General features: G+C 28.9%; 1 protein-coding gene across 1 annotated transcript; it reads left to right on the top strand.

Annotated features, from left to right (window-relative positions):
• The first annotated feature begins 1,145 nt into the window (after positions 1-1,145).
• Positions 1,146-4,225, top strand: LOC133680487 (legumin B-like). Its single transcript, XM_062103475.1, has 4 exons — positions 1,146-1,203; positions 2,286-2,519; positions 2,980-3,712; positions 3,878-4,225. The coding sequence occupies exons 2-4, from the start codon at positions 2,315-2,317 to the stop codon at positions 4,029-4,031; spliced, it is 1,092 nt and encodes a 363-aa protein (XP_061959459.1). The 5' UTR covers positions 1,146-1,203; positions 2,286-2,314; the 3' UTR covers positions 4,032-4,225.
• The last annotated feature ends 17,921 nt before the right edge of the window (positions 4,226-22,146 follow it).

The raw sequence follows: 22,146 nt of genomic DNA, 5'->3' as shown, positions 1-22,146 counted from the left end.
CGATGCTTGTGATTTGGACCGAATACAAAAAATGTTTTTTTGTGTGTTGCATACGGCCAATACTCTAACATGTTTTGAACGTTCTTTTTATATAAAAAATATTGGAAGTTTCGAAAATGTGTTTTCGCATGGATTTCTTAAACACAACAAAAAATTATTTTCTTGCATTTCTGGATTTTACAACATATTTGTAAAACTCCAAAGGGTATTGACCAATATTCCAAAAAATATAAAAATCTTATTTTTGGGGGGAATTAATCTATTATTCACCGTTAATGTTTGGATAAAGAAACCCCAAAGGGATGAATATCCAAAATATTATTGGGAATAACTTGTTATTATTCACCGTTAATGTTTGGATAAAGAAACCCCAAAGGGATGAATATCCAAAATATTATTGGGAATAACTTGTTATTATTCACCGTTAATGTTTGGATAAAGAAACCCCAAATGGATGAATATCCAAAATATTATTGGGAATAATTTGTTATTATTCGCTGTTAATGTTTGGATAAAGAAACCCAAAGTGGTTAGTATCCAAAATATTTTTCTAGGAATAATAAGTCATTACACATCCTTGAAAGAAGCCTTGATTGTAATCGAGGACATTTCAATTTTTTTTTACTCCGCGGTTTACGAGCCGTAAGAGTATGAAATACTAAGGGAAAAATGAGCTTTTAAAGCACATGGAATCTCCTTGGATTTCTATCTTAATAAATTTAGTTTGAATCAAACCTAGGAAAATTGATGGGATTAAAAAACACCAACACCATAGCAATTATAAGACAAACCAAATTAACACCAAGCAGCTTACCTTAGGTAGGGCGTACTAGGGGTGTTAATACCTTCCCTTTACGCAACCAGTCCCTTGCCTTAGAATCTCTGAAAGACCAGTTAGGTTTCCTAGTGACCATAATACTAGGTGGCGACTCCCTTTATCCACAATAAACAAACAAAGATCCCGAAATCAATCGATGGTCGCCGCGCTCCGCTCGCGAGGGTGCGACATGGATGACTGTGGTTTTCAAAGGAGGCACGTGGAAATAGCTTTGGCATGCCACGTGGCTTTCAAGATAAGAGCCGTTGCCTGCCCCTCCTCGAGGGCTTCATTTCTGTATAAAAGAAGGGATCGTCTCCTCCTTCTCTCACAACTCAATATCCCTCTGTAAGTTTAGCAGCTGAATTTCTCATCCCCTGCATTCGGTATGGCCCCTTTCCTTTCTTGGTTTTAACTCTTAATTATGGCTCGGCAGTGCTATTTTTAAGCTAATGTTTGTGTGATCCTTAAATCTGCGTGTTCTTCTCTTCTTTTTTCACTATTCATCGTGGTTGCTGCCCGGAGGACACCAAGTAAGGCAGTCCTGTTTTTAAATTAAAATGATATAATTGTAAATTCTCTCGATTTCTGTAATGTAACAATGGAAAAATTGTAATTTTTGGTGTTTTTATTAAGAAAACAAGGTTTTCTTGTGCTTGAAAAGTAGTACGAGGTACATGGCCCGGGGTTATACGTTTTTTCAATCTGACCAGAAGCTTATTTCCATGGAAACATATCCTCCGTCGCCATCGAATCCACATCTCTTATCGTGTCGTACAAGTAATATCTACGTACAACCATGCATTTGACATGCACACCCCTATTTTCTGTCACGCCTGGTGTGTGTATATATAATTGTTTTTATATTTTAAAAATATTTTTTAAAAAATTAAATTTTTTTCTTTAAATTAATAATTTTTAATATTTTTATTGATATGTTGATATAAAAATAATTTTTAATAATAAAAAAATATTTTTAATTTATACTGTTATAAATAAAAAAGCATATACATATGAGTTGAAAGTGAACATGTTGACTTTCAGAAAAATTGCAAAAATCACACTTGATTTTATATAATATATAAATATATTTTCTTAAATATGATTAATGAACATATACAGTGAGTCGCTAGAAAGATTATCAAGTTGTCGTAGCAGTAGCTAGATCAAGTTGTAAAACAGTATTGAAGTCATGTTCGGAAACACGAATCATCAACTTGTGCTATGAAAATTTTTGAGATTTTTTTTAATTAATATATTTTAGTATTTTTAAATTGTTTTAATACACTAATATATAATTTATTTTTAAAAAATAAAAAAATAATATTAAATAAAAAATATTTTAAACTGTAATCAATATTATCATTCCAAGGAAACCCTGATCGTTAAAGTCTCCGGTCCTTTTAGTTTCAGTTAATAATGCTAATTACTCGATCTTTAATTTTTTTTTTTTTTGTTTGATATGAAGCACTTGTTCAAGAAAGTTACTCAACACAAATGGCATCCATGGATTTCGACTTATCTCCGAGGTTAGCCCAACAGTTATTTGATGGAGAAGCTGGATCTTACCACAGCTGGTCAAGTTCTGAGTTTCCGTTGCTAGCAGAGGAAAAGGTTGGTGCAGGAAGACTTGTCCTTCAGCCTCGTGGTTTTGCTCTTCCCCATTATGCCGATTCCTCTAAACTTGGCTATGTTCTGCAAGGTAGATGTACCAATTCATCAATTCTCTCCTCCTCCTCCTCCTCCTCCTCTTTCTTACAAATCATTAGATATTTTTTCTTTTATTTATTATGGTTGGTGATGGTTAAATTAAGTGGGTCCGGTAAAAGTTTTTCTGGCACGCGTGTCTGCAGTAAAAAACTGTAGAATTGAATTATTTGAGCTTTGATCAGAATACAATAACACAACTAGCCAAGAGGAAAAAATATATTTTAATATATAATATATATAAATTAGATCATGCGATCTTATCTAACGATTTTAAATTAAATAATTATTTAGTATAGTATTAGAATATTGTTATTAAATAATCACGATCTCTAATCTATTCATTTTATTATTTTTAATTAGAATTAATTAATATTACAATGTAATATAATCTGAGTAAAAGTCTTCATTGTTTTTATTCAATTATTGACATGTATAATCTTGGTCTCCTGTAGGTAGTGATGGAATAGTGGGAATGGTGCTCCCAAACTCGTCAGAAGAGGTGGTGTTAAGACTCAAGAAAGGAGACGTGATACCGTTGCCTCTTGGAGCATTGTCTTGGTGGTACAACAATGGAGATCACTCAGAAGAAGTCGTTGTAGTTTTCTTAGGGCAAACTTCCAAGGCACACATCCCTGGCGAATTCACCTACTTCTTCTTGAGTGGAGGCCAAGGTATCATGGGAGGGTTCTCGACAGAATTCATTAGCAGAGCTTATAAGATGAACGAAAAGGAAGCGAACAAGCTTGCTAAAAGCCAGACTGGGATTTTGCTCATTAAGCTAGAGCCTGGAATAAGCATGCCCCACCCTAACACGGAAATTGTTGAAAAAATGGTGTACAACATTGATGCTGCTTTGGCTGACGTTGATGTCAGAGGGGGTGGTGTGTTTAAGGCATTGACAGCAGCTAGATTTCCTTTTCTTGAAGAAGCAGGCCTAAGTGTTAACCATGTGAAATTGGAAGCTAATGCCATGTACTCGCCATCATACACCGCCGACGGCACATTTCAAGTTTTTTATGTTGCCAGGGGCACCGGCCGCGTCCAGGTTGTGGGGATTGGTGGTAAGCGTGTCCTGGACACCAAAATACAGGCTGGTCAATTACTTGTTGTGCCAAGATTCTTCGTGGTTGCTCAGATTGCTGACAGTGAAGGAATGGAGTTTGTTTCCATTCTCCCTGGTACAAGGTATATATTGCAATTTCTATTAGAAAACTAAATTGATATATTGGTTTTAAAAACCTCATATTGAATCCCAGTATTTTCATACATGTTTATAATTCAATCCCAGTAAGATTCTTGAAGAGTTTGAATTATTGTTAATGTTTTTTTTTTCTTTCTTTCTCTTGGCAGCCCCGGCGTTGAACAGTTTTCGAGCAAGAAATCAGTGTGGAATGCTTTATCTCCAATAGTTTCACAAGTTGCTCTAAGCGTGACTCCAGAGTTTGAGGAATTTTTCAAGTCCAATATGCAGAAGACCACTATTTTTATCCCGCCCACCAATTAAATCTGAAAAATTAATATTAATGTCTGTGTATGATCATCTCCTCTTTCGGTCGATCAGGTTGTAATGAATAATATGTTGAGGTGTTAGATAGCACATCAGCAATTGTGGGAGCCATATGAAAGAATATTGATGATATTTGAGAATATTAATTATGACTTCTGAGGATTGCACTAGAACAGTCTCTCATTTAATTACTTTTGATACTCTTGATCAGTAAGATGTCCAAATCTCTCTATAAATGGATTTTGGTATTTATCAAGATAGCATAAATTTAATTTATAATATTTAATTAAAAAATATTATTTTGATATATTTTCAATTAAAAAATATTTTTAAAAAATACTTAAACATATATGATTTGAGTATTATCTTTGCCTAACCATTATATAAGAAAATATTTGGCTTTGATATTTATATCTTTTTATTATTCTATACTACATCAATTGGCAAGACCATAAAATACTAGTATTTTCATGGATAGATATCAAGACATGTTTGTTTTTATATTTGGAAAGTGTTTATAAAAAAAATTAAAATTTTTATTTGCTTCAAATTAATATTTTTTTAGTTGTCAAAAAAGTCACAACTTAAACTGTTAGGTAAAAAAGTCTTAAGATATGATTTATATTATTCTCTAATATACCCCTTCAAATGAAAGTTCTTTGAACTTGAAACTTGTACAGACTCATATCACGTTGTGTTTAATTTTTATCAAATAAATAGAGGTGATGAGATTCAAACTTGTGACTACTTGGTCATTACAGTTATGATATCATATTAAAGAACTATCTTGCCTTAATAGTTTAAGCTGTTAGATGAGGTCTCAAGATATGATTTGTATTATTCTCTAACAATGATATTTTCAGATTATTTTAATTTGCTGATATAAAAAATAATTTCATAAAAATTAAATTAAAAAAATTATGAAATCCAATCCCCAATAAATCTAAAGCTTGAGGATGAAATTAAAATAAAAAAACATTGATTGTAAAATAAAAAAACCAAATAAAAAAAGAAAAACCACAATGAATAATATTTTGTGATGAGTGATACAGTAAAACCCCGTTCCTTTTTAGTTCTAGTTCTTTATTAATCATTGTTAAAAATTAAATTAAAACTTAATTTAAAAACAAATTTGAGTTATGCATTTAATTGTACCGTAAATGGATACTGCATGTGGGAGTGGTTAGATGCATGCAAAGGAGTCCTAATTTTATGCAATCTTTTAATAATCACGTACAATTCCAATTTAGCTCCATAAAATTCTTCCCATATTGCTCAAGTTTTCATCACTTTGTTAATGTTTCCTCGAGGAATAATCTTGCCTTTAACTCCAATTGGCAGATAATCTAAGATATGCCACCGCCACATGCATTATTGCATAGGCAGTCCTCGTTTGTTGCCGTAGTGTAATGTTCTGCCGTAACAACACTTTCCTCTGTCTTGATTACAAATTTGACGGCAGCATCGTCAACTTTGTTGCCGTAGTGTTTTTGGAAACGAGGACTAAACATATGATACAAGTGTCGAGACTCTGGCGAGAGGAATTCGGCGCCCTTTAGCTAGAACAGAGGAGCAATCAAAGTTTGAATGAGATCTAATCGGTCTCATGATTCTGTTTCCATGCAACTATATCCATACATATCCGTCTAAATTGTGGAACTACAGCATTGCACTGGCATAACTAATGTAATGTTGGCCTTTCTAACAGCTATAATCCTCGGTGAAAAACATGATTTCTTGACGTATAGTGCTGGATGCAGACCTATTAATATCAAAATTACTTGCAGGAAGATTGATTTTTGAGGAGTCGAAAACGAGGACAATGAAAAGCCTCTCCGCAGGAAATTATGAACAGAGTGTTACATTATATACGTGTGTGTGTGTCTGTTAAATTCAATAAAATTGCCAACTACCTGGGACATGGGAGAAACCTACTGGAAATTACCTCCCTAAGAAGAATCGGTGGTTACTATCATTAACATCGAAGTTGTATCAGGCTTTCTCTATTCAAGATTCAGGTTGCTGATGCCATTGCAGCATCTTCAACATCCTTAGTGTTAAAAAATAATATAAATTATATCTTAAAATTTTATCTAATAATTTAAATTATTGAATTGTGATAATTTTTTAATATAATATCAGAACCTTGATTATCAAGTGGTCACAAGTTCGAATTTCATTACCTTCATTTATTTGATAAAAATTAAGCACAAGGTAATATTTTAAGGAATTGTGTTAGATAATAATATAAATTATATTTTAAAACTTTACATTACAATTTAAGTTATTAAATTGATATAATTTTACATCCAGTAATATTCTAAACTGTAGGATCTTTTGAAGTTGTGCAACTGGCTCCACTTCCTTAGTTGGAGCTTGGTTTGGATCTATTATATATCTACCTGCAAAAAGGCTCGCTTCTGATGGTCCTGTCTCTTCTTGAACCAAGGGGGCAGCTTCTGCAAAGACACGTTTTTGCTGACAAAGTTGCAGTAACAAACAGGAATCATTCAATTATCTTGGTGAACCATTGCCAGAAACAATTAGGTGCAATCAGAAAGCCAAAGCTGACTTGGTGACCCCGAGTCCTAGCTCATGCACCGAAGAGAGAAGCACCATCAAAATTTGATGCAAGGAGAGCAGCTTCTCAGTCTAGTTCCTTAAACCAAAGATGACGAATAGAGAAGAGCTCACCATTTTCTGAGAAAACAAAGCATGTACCAATTGTATCTTCATACTTGCCAATCTGAGAAACCAAAAGAAGAGAACCAAATTTATATTTGTTCTTAATTTGTCAACCAACTGAGAAAATACTTGGAACATGCAGGCATGCAGTGCCCTTCAAACTCAACATGAAGGCAAAAATTTGCTACGTCAAAATATATACATGATACCACAAGCCATACCAGCTTCACTTTGTCGTCTATAATCATTATTGGCTCCGGAGTATCAAGAGTCAAGACCCTGGAATTCAAAGATTAACTATATATGACAAAAATGAAAGTTTTGACATCAAAAAAAACATCAACAGAGATCAATTGATTCCAGGGAAAAGGCACACTGAGTCAACATATTTTTGAGCCAAAAAAGGGTTTAGAAGCCATCATCAATTCATCATCCTTTCCGGCTGTTGGAAATATACTAAAATTGCTCAGTCTTTCATTATAGCAATTTACAGTAAAAGGCTGAATTGTTTTTTTTTTCATTTCTTTTTTTTTGTTTTTTAATTTAAACAATTTTTCTTCATTTTTTTAATTTTTTTTAATGCCTTTAGCTTTTTTTTTTTGGTTTCTTTTTTTTGTTTTTTAATTTAAGCAATTTTTCTTCATTTTTTATGCCTTTAACGTTTTTTTTCTTTCTTTCTTTTTTTCTTTTAATAAATTTTGTTTTGTTTAATTTAGTTTAAGCTATTTTTTTTTTTGATGCCTTTAGCTTTTTTTTTCTTTATTTGTTTTTTTTTATAAATTTTGTTTTGTTTAATTTAGTTTGTTAATGTTAATATTTTTTTAATTTAGTTATCAGACTTTTATAACATTGATCTCGGGTTTAACAGATTAACTTGGTTTCATGAATTAACCCGGATTTTTTTTCTTTTTAATTAATTTTTTTCGTTTACTTTAGTTTGTTAATGTTAAATTTCTTTCTATTTAGTTATCAGACTTTCATGACACATATCTCAGATTTTACGGGTTAACCTAGTTAATTTTGGATTAACCCGTCTATTTTTTTTTGTTAATGTTAAATTTTTTTATTTAGTTATCAGACTTTCATGACAAGGATCACAAGTTTAACAGGTTAATCTGGTTCGACGAGTTAACTCAGAGTTTTTTTTTGTTTTTTTTCTTTTTAATTAATTTTTTTCGTTTACTTTAGTTTGTTAACGTTAAATTTCTTTCTATTTAGTTATCAGACTTTCATGACACATATCCCAGGTCTGACGGGTTAACCTGGTTTTACGGGTTAACCCAGTTAATTCTGGGTTAACCCAGTTAATTCTGGGTTAACCCGTCCATTTTTTTTTGTTAATGTTAATTTTTTTTTATTTGGTTATCAGACTTTTATGACATAAATCCCGGGTTTAACGAGTTAGTCTGGTTCGACAAGGTAACCCGAAGTTTTTTTTCTTGTTAATTAATTTTTTTTTTAATTTAGTTTGTTAATGTTAATTTCTTTCTGTTTAATTATTAGACTTTTATGACACATATCTCGGGTTTGACTGGTTAACCTGGTTTCATGGGTTAACTGAGTTAATTCTTAGTTAACCCATCAACTTTTTTTTTCTATTTAGTTATCAAACTTTCATGACATGAATCTCAAGTTTGATGAGTTAACCCGGTTTGAAGGATTAACCCAGTTAATTCAGATTTTTTTTCTTCATTAATTTTTTTCTTCATGTTGGTTTTTTTTCTTTGTTTTTTTCTTTTTAATTAATCTATTTAATTATCATACTTTTATGACACAATCTTATAGCCAGACCCACATCCAAGGCTCTTGGATCTAGTGTTGCAGTCAGACTCACTTAAACTTGAGTCATGTAAGTTTAATATTATTATTAATATTATAAATATTACTTTTAGGTCAAGCGTTGCAGTTAGATCCAAGGCTTTTGGGTATATCTTTGCAGAAAGACTTAACACTCTTAGATCTTAGCCTTTTTATATTTTTTATGCAAGAAAAAAAAAATTAACCCGTGGGTATGCCTTTGTTTTTTTCCCTTTTCTTTTCCTTTTTAAGCCTTTTATTGTGGACTACACAGTGCAGTTCACAGTGAAAAAACTGATGCCTTTAGTTTTTTCTGGCTTTTTTTAATTATTTTTTTAATTTACTTTCTTGATATTAAATTTTTTCTATTTAATTATCAGACTTTTATGACACGGATCCCGGGTTTGACGGGTTAGCCCTGTTAATTCTAGGGTAACCCGTCAATTTTTTTTTTCTATTTAGTTATCAAACTTTCACGACACAAATCCAATGTTTGACGGGTTAACCTGATTTGAAGAGTTGACCCAGTTAATTCAATTTTTATTTCTTTTTCTTCATTAGTTATTTTCTTCATGTTGGTTTTTTTTTCTATGTTTTTTTCTTTTTTAAGCTGTTTTTTTCTTTGTTTTTTTAATTAAAATTTTTTTGTTTAATTTTTTTTGTTAATGTTAAATTTTTTTCTATTTAGTTATCAAACTTTCATAACACGGGTTCCGGGTTTAACGGGTTAACCCGGATTTTTTTTCTGATTTTTTTAATTAATTATTTTTTCGAGTGTAGTCCATAGTGAAACGCTGAGCTGTTTTTTTTCTTTTTGCTTTGTTTTTTTTTAAAAAAATTTCTTTTCTTTTTTTGCCTTTTGCTTTGTTTTTTTAAGCTGTTTTTTTTCTTTGTTTTTTTTTAATGAATATTTTTTTTGTTTAAATTTTTTTGTTAATGTTAAATTTTTTTTCTATTTAGTTATTAAACTTTTATGACACAAGTTCCGAGTTTGACGGGTTAACCCTAATTTTTTCTGGTTTTTCTTTTTAATTAATTTTTTCATTTAATTTAGTTTGTTAATGTTAAATTTTTTCTATTTAGTTATCAAACTTTCATGGCACAGATTCCGGGTTTGACGGGTTAACCCAGCTAATTTTGGGTTAACCCGTAATTTTTTTTTCATATTCAGTTATCAAACTTTCATGACACGAATCCCAGATTTGATGGGTTAACCCAGTTAATTCAGATTTTTTTTTCTTTTTCTTCATTAGTTTTTTTTCTTTATGTAGGCTTTTCTTTCTTTGTTTTTTTTTTAAATTAATATTTTTTTATTTAGTATTTTTGCTTTTTTGCTTTTTTTTATTTTTAATTATTATTTTTAAAAAAATTAGTTTGTTAATATTAAGTTTTTTTCTATTTAGTTATCAAACTTTCATGACACAGATCCCAGATTTAACTGATTAACCTGGTTTTACGGGTTAACCTAGTTAATTCAGATTTTTTTTCTGTTTCTTCATTAGTTTTTTTCTTCATGTAGGTTTTTTTTTTAATTAATCTTTTTCTTTTAACTTTAGTTTATTAATGTTAATTTTTTCCCATTTAGTCATCACACTCTCATGATACGAATCCTAGGTTTGACGGGTTACCCTGATTTGGTAGGCTAACCCAGTTGATTCAGTTTTTTTTCCTTTTTTTATTAGTTTTTTTCTTCCAATTTCTTCTTTAAATATTGTAATTAACTATAACTAAAAGACATCAATCTTTTTTCTTTCAATTTCATGACACGAATCCCAGGTTTGACGGGTTAAACCAGTTGATTGAAATTGTTTTTTCTTTTTCTTAAGTAATTTTTTTCTTTCAATTTCATTTTTTAATATTGATTTGATTAAGAATTAAACTTTATCATTTGTTTTGTTTACTGTTCATTAGATTATTGTGATATAATAAGGGGATTTTACTGTACCCTTCCTTGCAAAGCACTATTCATCAGAATAATGTTTTGCTTTATTGTTTTTTTTCTTTTCAATTAATATTTTTTAATTTTATTTTGTAATATTAATTTTTTTTTCTTTTTAATTATCACACTTTTATAACAAGACCTTGCAAGCAGACTCATATCCAAGCCTCCGGGTTTGATGTTGCAACCAAACTCACTTACAATTAGGTCATGCAGGTTTAATATTATTATTAATATTATAAATATAAAGTTTAGGTCAGTGGTAGCAAACAGACCCAATGCTCTTAGGTATAACTTTGTAGAAAGAGCTAACATTCTTAGATTTTAATTTTTTTTGATATTTTTTATACAAAAATAATTGACCCGCGGCGTAGCGCGGGCCACGTTTCTAGTTGCGATCTAAACGTGGTTGGGTAAGTTTTAATTTTTTTTTTTTTTAAATTATTTTTTTATTATTTTGATGTTAAAATTACTTTTTTAAAAATAAAATTAATATTATTTTAATACATTCCCAAACAAAAAAATACTTTAAAAACAAATATTACTACGTACTTCTAAATACCATTTAAACAGCAGCGGGATGGACATTCAACCCCAATTATAAATTTCTAATCCAAGCGTTTTAACTTGCAAAATCCATCAAGTAGACAAAGTATACGTCTTCACATTGGGCGTGACATTGTTTCTCTTCATTTCACACATGGGAAGTCCTAAAATTGTGAGAAATTTGTGGCAAATTTGGAAAAGTTGATTGTTCCTGAACGTGAAAAATCTCTTTTGCAGAAAGTTTTTAGCCCACTGGGACTCATGATCCCATCAACCTATGTTCCTATTAATTCCACTCAGCTGCAGAACAAGACCCCAGACTGCTTTTGAATGAGGGCAATTAAAGCGAAGATGATTTCTACCTGAAGAGGCTTGCTTGTCTAGTATTTGTAGATAGTCTGTTGCGTACTGCGACCCGTGAAACAAAATTATCTGTTAGATCATATTTTAAATTTATTTTTTAAATATTATTAGTTAAAGTACTATAAATTTTAAAGTTAATAGAGGTTTATATTATCGTTAATTTTAAAACTCGTAGAATTAATCAAGGTACGTGTAAACTCTCCGAAAACCATATTAATCTAAAAAAATGATCCCGTAGTATATGCAAGGGGATATACTAGTTTATACCAATATATAATAACTCCTTTGCTTCTAACAAAATTCCAAGCACTCTTGGCAGAGATTTTTCCATCTGAACTAGATTTTCAATTGATCTGACCATCGATTTAAGAGGGGAAAACACCACTGAAATGACACTATACACAATCACCATGACATCAGATCTTGTTGGAGGCCAACACCAATCATTATGTGCCTTTACAGCTACAACCTTGGCGTCAAGGGGACCTCCCGCTTCGTGAGCAAGTCTCACTCAAAAAAAAAAATTGTTTGATTTTTTCTTAAGTCAGGGATTTGTGTTTGGTTTTTCTTTTAGATTTGTATGTGATAAGGAGAGCATGAGAGAAGAGAGAAGATGAGCATGATACGAGAGAATAAGTAGGATGATAATGACTTTTTTTCATGCTTTAATATAATATATATAGGTGTATTACTATTATTTCATTGATTTTTAAAACATGCTTTAACTCACGATAGAATTCGTAATATTTAAAAACTTGATTGTAATGTGGAAAAATAAAAATTAAAGGATGCTCGTAGTAATTTTTTTAATAAAATATATTATTGTCAAACTTACATATTTAAAAATAATTATATGTTATTTATTTATTTTAGTTTATATTAAATGTTGAAATTAATAATAGTATGATAACCCTAATTATAAAACTCGAACTAACTCAATTGACATGGGGCCTGTGCTAGTACAAGTTTTAGAAAAAAATAGAGAAATGATTGACCAGTTTAATCTGATCAAAATCTGTGACTTGGTCAACTTATGATAAAACCTGGTGAAAAATTAAAAACTTTGCTGATTTTTTTTTGATAATTTTTTTTTAGTTAAACCATGTTGTTTTGATCTTTCTTTAAATTGTTTTTACCAAAATCATGATCTTGGTCTTACCTCAAGTTAACTATTGGATTGAGTTTTAAAACTATAATAATAATCATTTTTATCCTTTCATGTTTTAGTTGAATAATTTTAGAATTAAAGTTTTTTTTACAACAACATTTTAGAGTTAAAACATAATAAATATTATCTCTAAATACGTTTCTTCTTTTTATTTCATGTTTTGAAAAGTACGGAGGTACATTTTTTTTTCTTTATCTCTTTAACAAAAATTGTTTTTGACTCCATTATTTTTGACAGGACCATCAGGCTCGCTTCTGATGGTCCTGTCTCTTCTTGAACCAAGGGGGCAGCTTCTGCAAAGACACGTTTTTGCTGACAAAGTTGCAGTAACAAACAGGAATCATTCAATTATCTTGGTGAACCATTGCCAGAAACAATTAGGTGCAATCAGAAAGCCAAAGCTGACTTGGTGACCCCGAGTCCTAGCTCATGCACCGAAGAGAGAAGCACCATCAAAATTTGATGCAAGGAGAGCAGCTTCTCAGTCTAGTTCCTTAAACCAAAGATGACGAATAGAGAAGAGCTCACCATTTTCTGAGAAAAAAAGCATGTACCAATTGTATCTTCATACTTGCCAATCTGAGAAACCAAAAAAAGAGAACCAAATTTATATTTGTTCTTAATTTGTCAACCAACTGAGAAAATACTTGGAACATGCAGGCATGCAGTGCCCTTCAAACTCAACATGAAGGCAAAAATTTGCTACGTCAAAATATATACATGATACCACAAGCCATACCAGCTTCACTTTGTCGTCTATAATATATTATTGGCTCCGGAGTGTCAAGAGTCAAGACCCTGGAATTCAAACAAATGATTAACTATATATGACAAAAATTGTTTTTGACTCCATTATTTTATAACCTCAATTTCAATTAATTTATATTTTTTAAAATTATTTTATAACCTCAATTTCAAAAACATTATTAACCAAACACATTAAACTACTTTTTCTTCAACCTCAATTTCAATCACAGTTTTAACCAAACACCTATTTTTTTAAACCAACCACAACTAAAAGTATTTTTTATAAAACAACTTTTTTTAAACCACAACCACAACAGCTACCGCAATACCAAACACACTCTCAGTCTAGTTCCTTAAACCAAAGATGACGAATAGAGAAGAGCTCACCATTTTCTGAGAAAAAAAGCATGTACCAATTGTATCTTCATACTTGCCAATCTGAGAAACCAAAAAAAGAGAACCAAATTTATATTTGTTCTTAATTTGTCAACCAACTGAGAAAATACTTGGAACATGCAGTGCCCTTCAAACTCAACATGAAGGCAAAAATTTGCAACGTCAAAATATATACATGATACCACAAGCCATACCAGCTTCACTTTGTCGTCTATAATATATTATTGGCTCCGGAGTGTCAAGAGTCAAGACCCTGGAATTCAAACAAATGATTAACTATATATGACAAAAATGAAAGTTTTTGACATTAAAAAAAACATAATAGAGATCAATTGATTCCAGGGAAAAGGCGCACTGAGTCAACATATTTCTGAGCCAAAAAAGAGTTTAGAAGCCATCATCGTCCTTTCCAGCTATTTCCAACTAAAAACAATGCACACAGCCAAGGCTTTTCCTGACCAAATCATTCAAGCAGCACCATCAGCCAATTTTCATTTAACCGTGATTCTATCTTGTTTGATTACAAAATAAAATGTAATTTTTATACATGCCCCATCATTAAATGAGTTTTGAACTCAGTTTTCAAGGTGTGTTTGTTTTTTAGAAAATAGTTTTTGAAAAATTATTTTTCAAACTTTCCTGTATTTAGAAAAATTAGTTAACGGAAAACACTTTCTGGTCAATGAAAAACACTTTCCTGTCAAAGAAAAATTTAGTTTGATTTCCAGGAAAGTGTTTTCTTTTTATTTTGAACAGAAAATACTTTTCAGAAGTTGTGAAAAAATTTAAAAATATTATATTATTTGCTGATTATGTCAAATTTGATTCTCAAACTTTTGATTGCTATATATTTTGTTTGAATTTTTTTTCAAATTCATCCTTTAAAATTTGATTTTTATATTAATTTTGGTCATTATTTTTATGATTGTTATTTACTTTTTTCTTATTATTTTTTAAATTGAAATTTTTTTATCTATCAAATTTAGTCTTCATTCTTTTAATTTTTATACATGCCCTAACATTAAATGAGTTTTGAACTCAATTGTTTTTAAGAGTGAAATTATTTTCTGGAAAGTAGTTTTTAGAAAATCACATTCTAAATTTTTCTGTGTCGGTCAACATAAAACATTTTTCTATAAAAAATAATTAGTTTGGTTTCTAGGAAAGTGTTTCCTTTTATTTTGAGCGGAAAACACTTTATAAAAGTTGTGAAAAATTTAAAAATATCATTTTATTTGCTGATTATATTAAATTTGGTCCTTAAACTTTTGATTGCTATATATTTTGTTTGAATTATTTTTTTCAAATTCATCCCTTAAAATTTGATTTAATTTGATTTTTTATATTAATTTTGGTCATTATTTTTATGATTGTTATTTACTTTTTTCTTATTATTTTTTAAATTGAATTTTTTTATCTATCAAATTTGGTCCTCATTCTTTTGATTGTTACTTATTTTATTTAAAATAATTTATGAAATTATAATTATAATTATTTTAATTTTATCATCTTTTAATTTTTTTATCTGTTAGATTTGATATCTATTATTTTGATTATTATTTATTTTATTTGAGATAATTTATAAAATTAGATTTTTTTTTTAATTTCATTCTTCTTCAACCTTTTAATTAGTAAGATTTGTTCCTAATTATTTTAATAAACTTGAAAAAAAATCATTAAAAAACAATTTTCCAGCTTATTTTTTATAATATAACCAAACACTGAAAAATATTTTTTAATTTACTTTTCATGACACTGCTAAATATTAAAAAATAATTTATTTTTTTAGAATTTATTTTTTTAAAAATAAAGTTTTTTTAAAAAATTATTTTTCTTGTAAAACAAATAGAATTGAGGGTGAACCGGAAAACAAGGGTGCGTGCCTATAACTATAATGGCTGCGCCTCGCGGAAAAAGCTGGTCCATTAACAATACGGCCGTAAATAGGGCCTGGCCTGGGATTTTTCTTTGCTGTTTTTTCCTCCTTTCGCCGTCTTCGTATTTTAAGGTAGGGGTTATGGGAGGGAATATATGAAAATAGTGGCGAAAGCGGAGATAAAATATATATATATATATATATATATATATAAAACAGAAAATTAGTCTGACCATTTTTTTTTAATTTGCAAATAATTTTCTTTGAAAATTATAATCATAAACTTTGAAGCGTATACCATTTTATATCATCGAGCGTTGATTAAAAAAAAATCAATAAAAATTTTCATACACAAAAATGTTATTAAATGATTTAGAACTATCATAGCAATGACTAGATATCTCCCCCCCTCTTCTAATTTTATGTAACCACATTAGTGCCTTGTAATTTTGTGAATGTCATTGAGTTTTTTTAAAAAAATATTTTATTATTTAAAAATATATTAAAATAATATTTTTTATATTTTAAAATTTATTTATGATATTGGTATATCAAAACGATTCAAAAATTTAAAAAAAGTTAATTTGAAGCAAAAACAACTCAAAGATTTTCAAAATTATTTTTTTACCTTAAAAATAAGTAGACTCTAAAAGGGTGTTTAAAAACGCAGTCCAATCATGCTTTTTAAAAATTTTAATTTTTTTTGTTTTAAATTAATTTTTTTATATTTTTAAATTATTTTGACGTGCTAACAACAAAAGTAAATTTTAAAAAATAAAAATATATTATTTTGATATATTTTTAAATAGAAAACAATTTAAAAATCAATTTTAACCACTATTTTAAACACTCGCTAAGTGTAGCATAGGCAATGTGAGGTGCCCTTCTCCTTCATTTCATCCAACATCTCATAGGCTCAATCCATATTTTTATTTCTTTGATACCCAGCAATTAAAGCAGTATATATATTGACATTATTTCTCTTCATATCTTCAATCAACATGTTAGCCATGTCCAAGCATTTTAACTTGCAAAATTCATCAAGTAATAATAGAAATTTACATGATCGTTAACTTCAGGACCCATAAAATTAATCAAGGTACGTGTAAGCTGTCCGAAAACTCATATTAACCTAAAAAAATTATCCCTTGCTGTATGCAAGGGGATATACTAGTGTATACCAATATATAATAACTCCTTTGCTTCTAACAAAATTCCAAGCACTCTTGGCAGAGATTTTTCCATCTGAACTAGATTTTCAATTGATCTGATTATCGATTTAAGAGGGGAAAACACCACTGAAATGACACTATACGCAATCACCATGACATCAGATCTTGTTGGAGGCCAACACCAATCATTATGTGCCTTTACAGCTACAACCTTGGCGTCAAGGGGACCTCCCGCTTCGTGAGCAAGTCTCACTCAAAAAAAAAAATTGTTTGATTTTTTCTTAAGCCAGGGATTTGTGTTTGGTTTTTCTTTTAGATTTGTATGTGATAAGGAGAGCATGAGAGAAGTGAGAAGATGAGCATGATACGAGAGAATAAGTAGGATGATAATGACTTTTTTTCATGCTTTAATATAATATATATAGGTGTATTACTATTATTTCATTGATTTTTAAAACATGCTTTAACTCACGATAGAATTCGTAATATTTAAAAACTTGATTGTAATGTGGAAAAATAAAAATTAAAGGATGCTCGTAGTAATTTTTTTAATAAAATATATTATTGTCAAACTTACATATTTAAAAATAATTATATTTTATTTGTTTATTTTAGTTTATATTAAATGTTGAAATTAATAATAATATGATAACCCTAATTATAAAACTCGAACTAACTCAATTGACATGGGGCCTGTGCTAGTACAAGTTTTAGAAAAAAATAGAGAAATGATTGACCAGTTTAATCTGATCAAAATCTGTGACTTGGTCAACTTATGATAAAACCTGGTGAAAAATTAAAAACTTTGCTGATTTTTTTTTGATAATTTTTTTTAGTTAAACCATGTTGTTTTGATCTTTCTTTAAATTGTTTTTACCAAAATCATGACCTTGGTCTTACCTCAAGTTAACTATTGAATTGAGTTTTAAAACTATAATAATAATTATTTTTATCCTTTGTTTTAGTTGAATAATTTTAGAATTAAAGTTTTTTTTACAACAACATTTTAGAGTTAAAACATAATAAATATTATCTCTAAATACGTTTCTTCTTTTTATTTCATGTTTTGAAAATACAGAGGTACATTTTTTTTTCTTTATCTCTTTAACAAAAATTGTTTTTAACTCCATTATTTTTGTCTCTTCTATTTTAAGATAATAACTAAATACTATCTAAGAGCTTTATGGGTTAGTTTTTCAGTGATGGCATTAAATCTTTCAATTTGAATATTAATCATTTGTGTTGATAAGACTTTTTTAAAAAATATTCTAAAAATCAAATCAATTATTGTTATTAAACCTAACATGATTAAGTGAGTTGATCTAGAACCTAGCTATTTGTTCTTAGCTTAGGTCGAGTGTGAAAATAAAGTCATTTTGATATTGACTCAATAGAACTGGTCAAAATTAAATTAGTTTTTTTAAAATAAAAATTTTTAAAATAATATTATTTTAATTTTTTTTAATAACCTGAATTGATCTATATAACCGGAGTATTGCATTAAATCAACCCTCTAGTTGGTTTAAATAACTATTATTATAAGATGGGAAGTGGGAAGCAACTCCCTCATTAGCCACGCTTAACCTCAAAGGTATATAAAAAGGAAAACAAAGAGTAACATTAAATTTTAAGAAAAAACTTCAAAAAAAATATATGAATTATTGAATTAATATGCGAATTAAAACTTTAAGATTAAGGATGCCAATAAAAAATATACCATGGTATATTTACATTAATAGCTCTAGAATAATAGGTGTTTTTTTTTTCCCTGGGAGGAGGGCAAAAAATCTCCAGTAGGCCTAGTAGTTGATGACTGGCCCAAATTGTGCGATTATGGTTCAAGTTTCAGAATTGATTTCTTTGCACCTTGAAAATCTTCAGCGAATTATCTGCTTCGTTCCTCATAATAATTATTGCTGTCTTTTTGGTTATAAGAGATAATTATGAACGTCTTCAATTATTTTTCAAGGGTGTTGCTTCTCGCAGAATGTGTTTATATTTGTGGTTAAAAAATATTTTTTAAAAATTAATTTTTATATATATAAAAATTATTTTGATATACTAATATCAAAAATAAATTTTAAAAAATAAAATAAAAATATATTATTCAATAATTTAATTAGGAATATGATCTTTGATGACTTCAGCGAGTGCCATTGCCAGTTCTCCACGGGAGTAGAGCATGCAAATAAGACTGAGAAATTAAGAACATCAAATCACAACTCACACAACCAACCTTGATTTCAACTTTATACCACCCACGGTTAACATCGCCAGCTTTTATACAAGATGTTTCTTTTTTTTAATATCATAATACAAGATGTTTTGTTAAAATATTTTAAAATAATATTTTAATTTTTTATTTTTAATATTAATATATTAAAATCATTAAAAAATAATAAAAATTTAGTTTGAGAAGCGCTCTCAAATAATGTAAAAAAAAACTCTTCTTAAGCACACCATTAAAGCCTAGTTTTTAGAAGAGGAAAATGGTCTTTAAATATTAATGTTGAATAATAATAAAAAAAAAAGGGTGGGCATGGAGAAAGGATAATTTTATAATTGTAAAGATACTTACCTATACCTCCATAATCTCGTTCGCATGTTATGCTACGTCTAGACATGGTGAAATTAATTGCTACCAAAAAAATGAAAATAAATGGAAGGACTTTTGAAAATAAATTGGGTAATATTATACTTGGTTCCCCCTAGTCAACAGTCGAGTCTATCTTAGGCCTTTGGCGTCAAAAAAACATTGCACGCGTTACGCGCCGGTAGACAACCGCCGCTTGTAGTTGTGTGGTTAAGGGTGAATTTGTTTTTCACTTGTTTTTATATTTGCGGTGTAAAAAACACAGTAAGATATTTAATAATTATAAAAACTATGTTTTATATTATAAGGCTCACTAAAAAATTAAGTTTGAAATGCAGTTGCCGTAAAGTAGTTTTAAAAATTTTTTTAACTGAATTTTGTAAAACACATTTGTTTTTACGTTTCAAAAGCGCTTTTGAAAAATTTTATAATTTTTTTTATTTGTTTCAAATTAATATTTTTTGGTGTTTTAGATCATTTTAATGTGTTGATATCAAAAATAATTTTTTAAAAATAAAAATATTTTATTTTAATTCATTTTAAAGTAAAAAACACTTTAAAAAACAATCACAACTATACAATTACCAAACATTTTATACGTATTTTTTGCTGTACATAAACCTCAATTATAATTTTTATCAAATATGTATTTAAATCCAACTTACCACACCTAATCACATTTTTTAAAAACTTATTTTTTTTCAAACCACAACCACAAAAGTTACCTAAAAAACAAACGTACCTAAAAAACAAGCATACTCTAAATATTAAAATAAGGTTAAAAAATAACAAGCTATGATAAATGTAATACTAATTAAGATTAAGTCAACACGGGATAGCAAATATTTAATTATTATTGTTGTTGTTGTTGTTACTTTATAAAAAAAACAAAGAAGTAAAAATACAAAATTAAAAGCAGGAGAATCAAATTAAGAATCATTATATATACAAATTATAAACCAATGGTTAAGTTGAAAACATATAAAACTTTAACAAAAAGAAAAATGACAAAAATATACAAATCAAAACTAAAAGGATTGAACCTGAAATACCAATAACATTAAGGACCATAATGTATTTATCACGGTAAGAAAGAGAAATGAAGGGGGAAAAAGGATCACTAACAAATAAGGAATATTTGGAATACACACGTTGCCTATGATGAAAGTGGAGATGGCGAGCAATCAGACTATACGATGGAATTCCATTTGACTACAGGAAGACACTGCACGCGCTGCCCTAAAGACACAACGTCTCCTAATTGTTGACGTGTCCATAACACACGTCACCAACCTTTTCTAATTAAAAATATTATTTTAATGGTAAAGTACCAGGCTATCCTTATGCAAACCAACAATTAATAATAATAAAAAATCAGAGCCAAAATACTTTTATACCCCTGACTTCAATGCATGAAATTTCTTGGATCCAAATGTGCATTTGTAATTCAACTGTATATAAAAAAACCAAAAATACCAATATACCCCTACTGATACAATTGTTTTTTTACTCCAAAGAGTATTTTTGTTATTTAACTGGTCATAAAAATATTGCATAATAAAAAATACTCTCACACAAATCGATGATGATGAATAACCAATGTAAAAACATCAAAATACCCTTGAATCAAAGACAAATAATTTTTTCCCCAAATTTATAGACGTCAGTTTACTATTGTAGTGAATAGTGTCCATGCGTTTTAGTATATTTGTTATTTTCATCCATGTATTTTTATTGAATAAAATCCATAAATCTTATTGCATTAGCAAACTTTAGTTGCATATAAATATCAATTTATTCGTATCATATTTAAGTTAAAAAAACTTTATTGATTGACATTTGTTGTTGGTTTAAGTTAATTTAATTGAAGTTATCTAATTAGAGATAACAATTCAATTCAATCCAAATCTGATTGATACCAATTTGACCTAAATAAATGGTTTTTTGGATAATTATTTTTACCTAATAAATATTGAATAAGGTCTAAATATTGTTAAATATTTTGAATAATTATTTTAAGGACATTCTATGTGTAAGTTGACTAATGAATGAGAATCTCATTTACTAAATGCTCGACTTGTAGACCGAGATATTTAATATTTAAATCATTAACGTGCATGTTAATAATAGCAAAATCATATTTTGACTTCTTTATATAAACACATGAGCATATAAGATAATCATTATACCATTCTTTTAATAAATATCTACTAAGATAATTATACCACGTGTGTCCTGATTGCTTTAATCCATATAAGGACATTTGCAACTTGATTACGTAAACTTTTTAGAGATTTGAATTATATGTTTCAAGTATTTTAAATCCTTAGGGGATTTTCATATTAACATTATTATTAATTGAATCATTTAAATAGGTTTTAACTATATCTATTAGACACATATCTAGTCTTTCATGAATTGTTAGAATAATGAGATACCAAAATATAATTGTATCTACTATAGAAGAATAAATTTCATTGTAATCTATTTCAAGTCTTTGAGAAAACTCTTATGCCACTAGTCATGCATTATATCTTACGATTTTATTTTTCTCATTTTGTTTTCATTCAAATACCTATTTTACACCCTCAGGTGTTTGGACTACAGGTCCAATAACTTTATGTTTTGCAAATGATTTTAATTTTTTCTGAATTGCTTCTTTATATTTTGGCTAATCATTTCTACATTGACATTCTTCGATTTCTACATCGACATTCTTCGATAAATTTAGGCAAATAGGTCTTTGAGAAAACTATTATGCCACTAGTCATGCATTATATCTTACGATTTTATTTTTCTCATTTTGTTTTCATTCAAATACCCATTTTAC

The sequence above is a fragment of the Populus nigra genome, chromosome 1 (genome assembly GCF_951802175.1).
Source record: "Populus nigra chromosome 1, ddPopNigr1.1, whole genome shotgun sequence".
Taxonomy (NCBI): Eukaryota; Viridiplantae; Streptophyta; class Magnoliopsida; order Malpighiales; family Salicaceae; genus Populus; species Populus nigra.
Note: the sequence above shows the minus strand (reverse complement) of the source record. Positions and strands in the feature narration are given on the sequence as shown.

What these genes read in the sequence shown, in the direction of transcription:
- LOC133680487 (XM_062103475.1), top strand. Translation starts at nt 2,315, where the DNA reads ATGGCATCCATGGATTTCGACTTATCTCCGAGGTTAGCCCAACAGTTA. An exon ending in ACTTGGCTATGTTCTGCAAG is followed by an intron (nt 2,520 to 2,979) that starts GTAGATGTACCA and finishes GGTCTCCTGTAG; the next exon opens with GTAGTGATGGAATAGTGGGA. An exon ending in TCCATTCTCCCTGGTACAAG is followed by an intron (nt 3,713 to 3,877) that starts GTATATATTGCA and finishes TTCTCTTGGCAG; the next exon opens with CCCCGGCGTTGAACAGTTTT.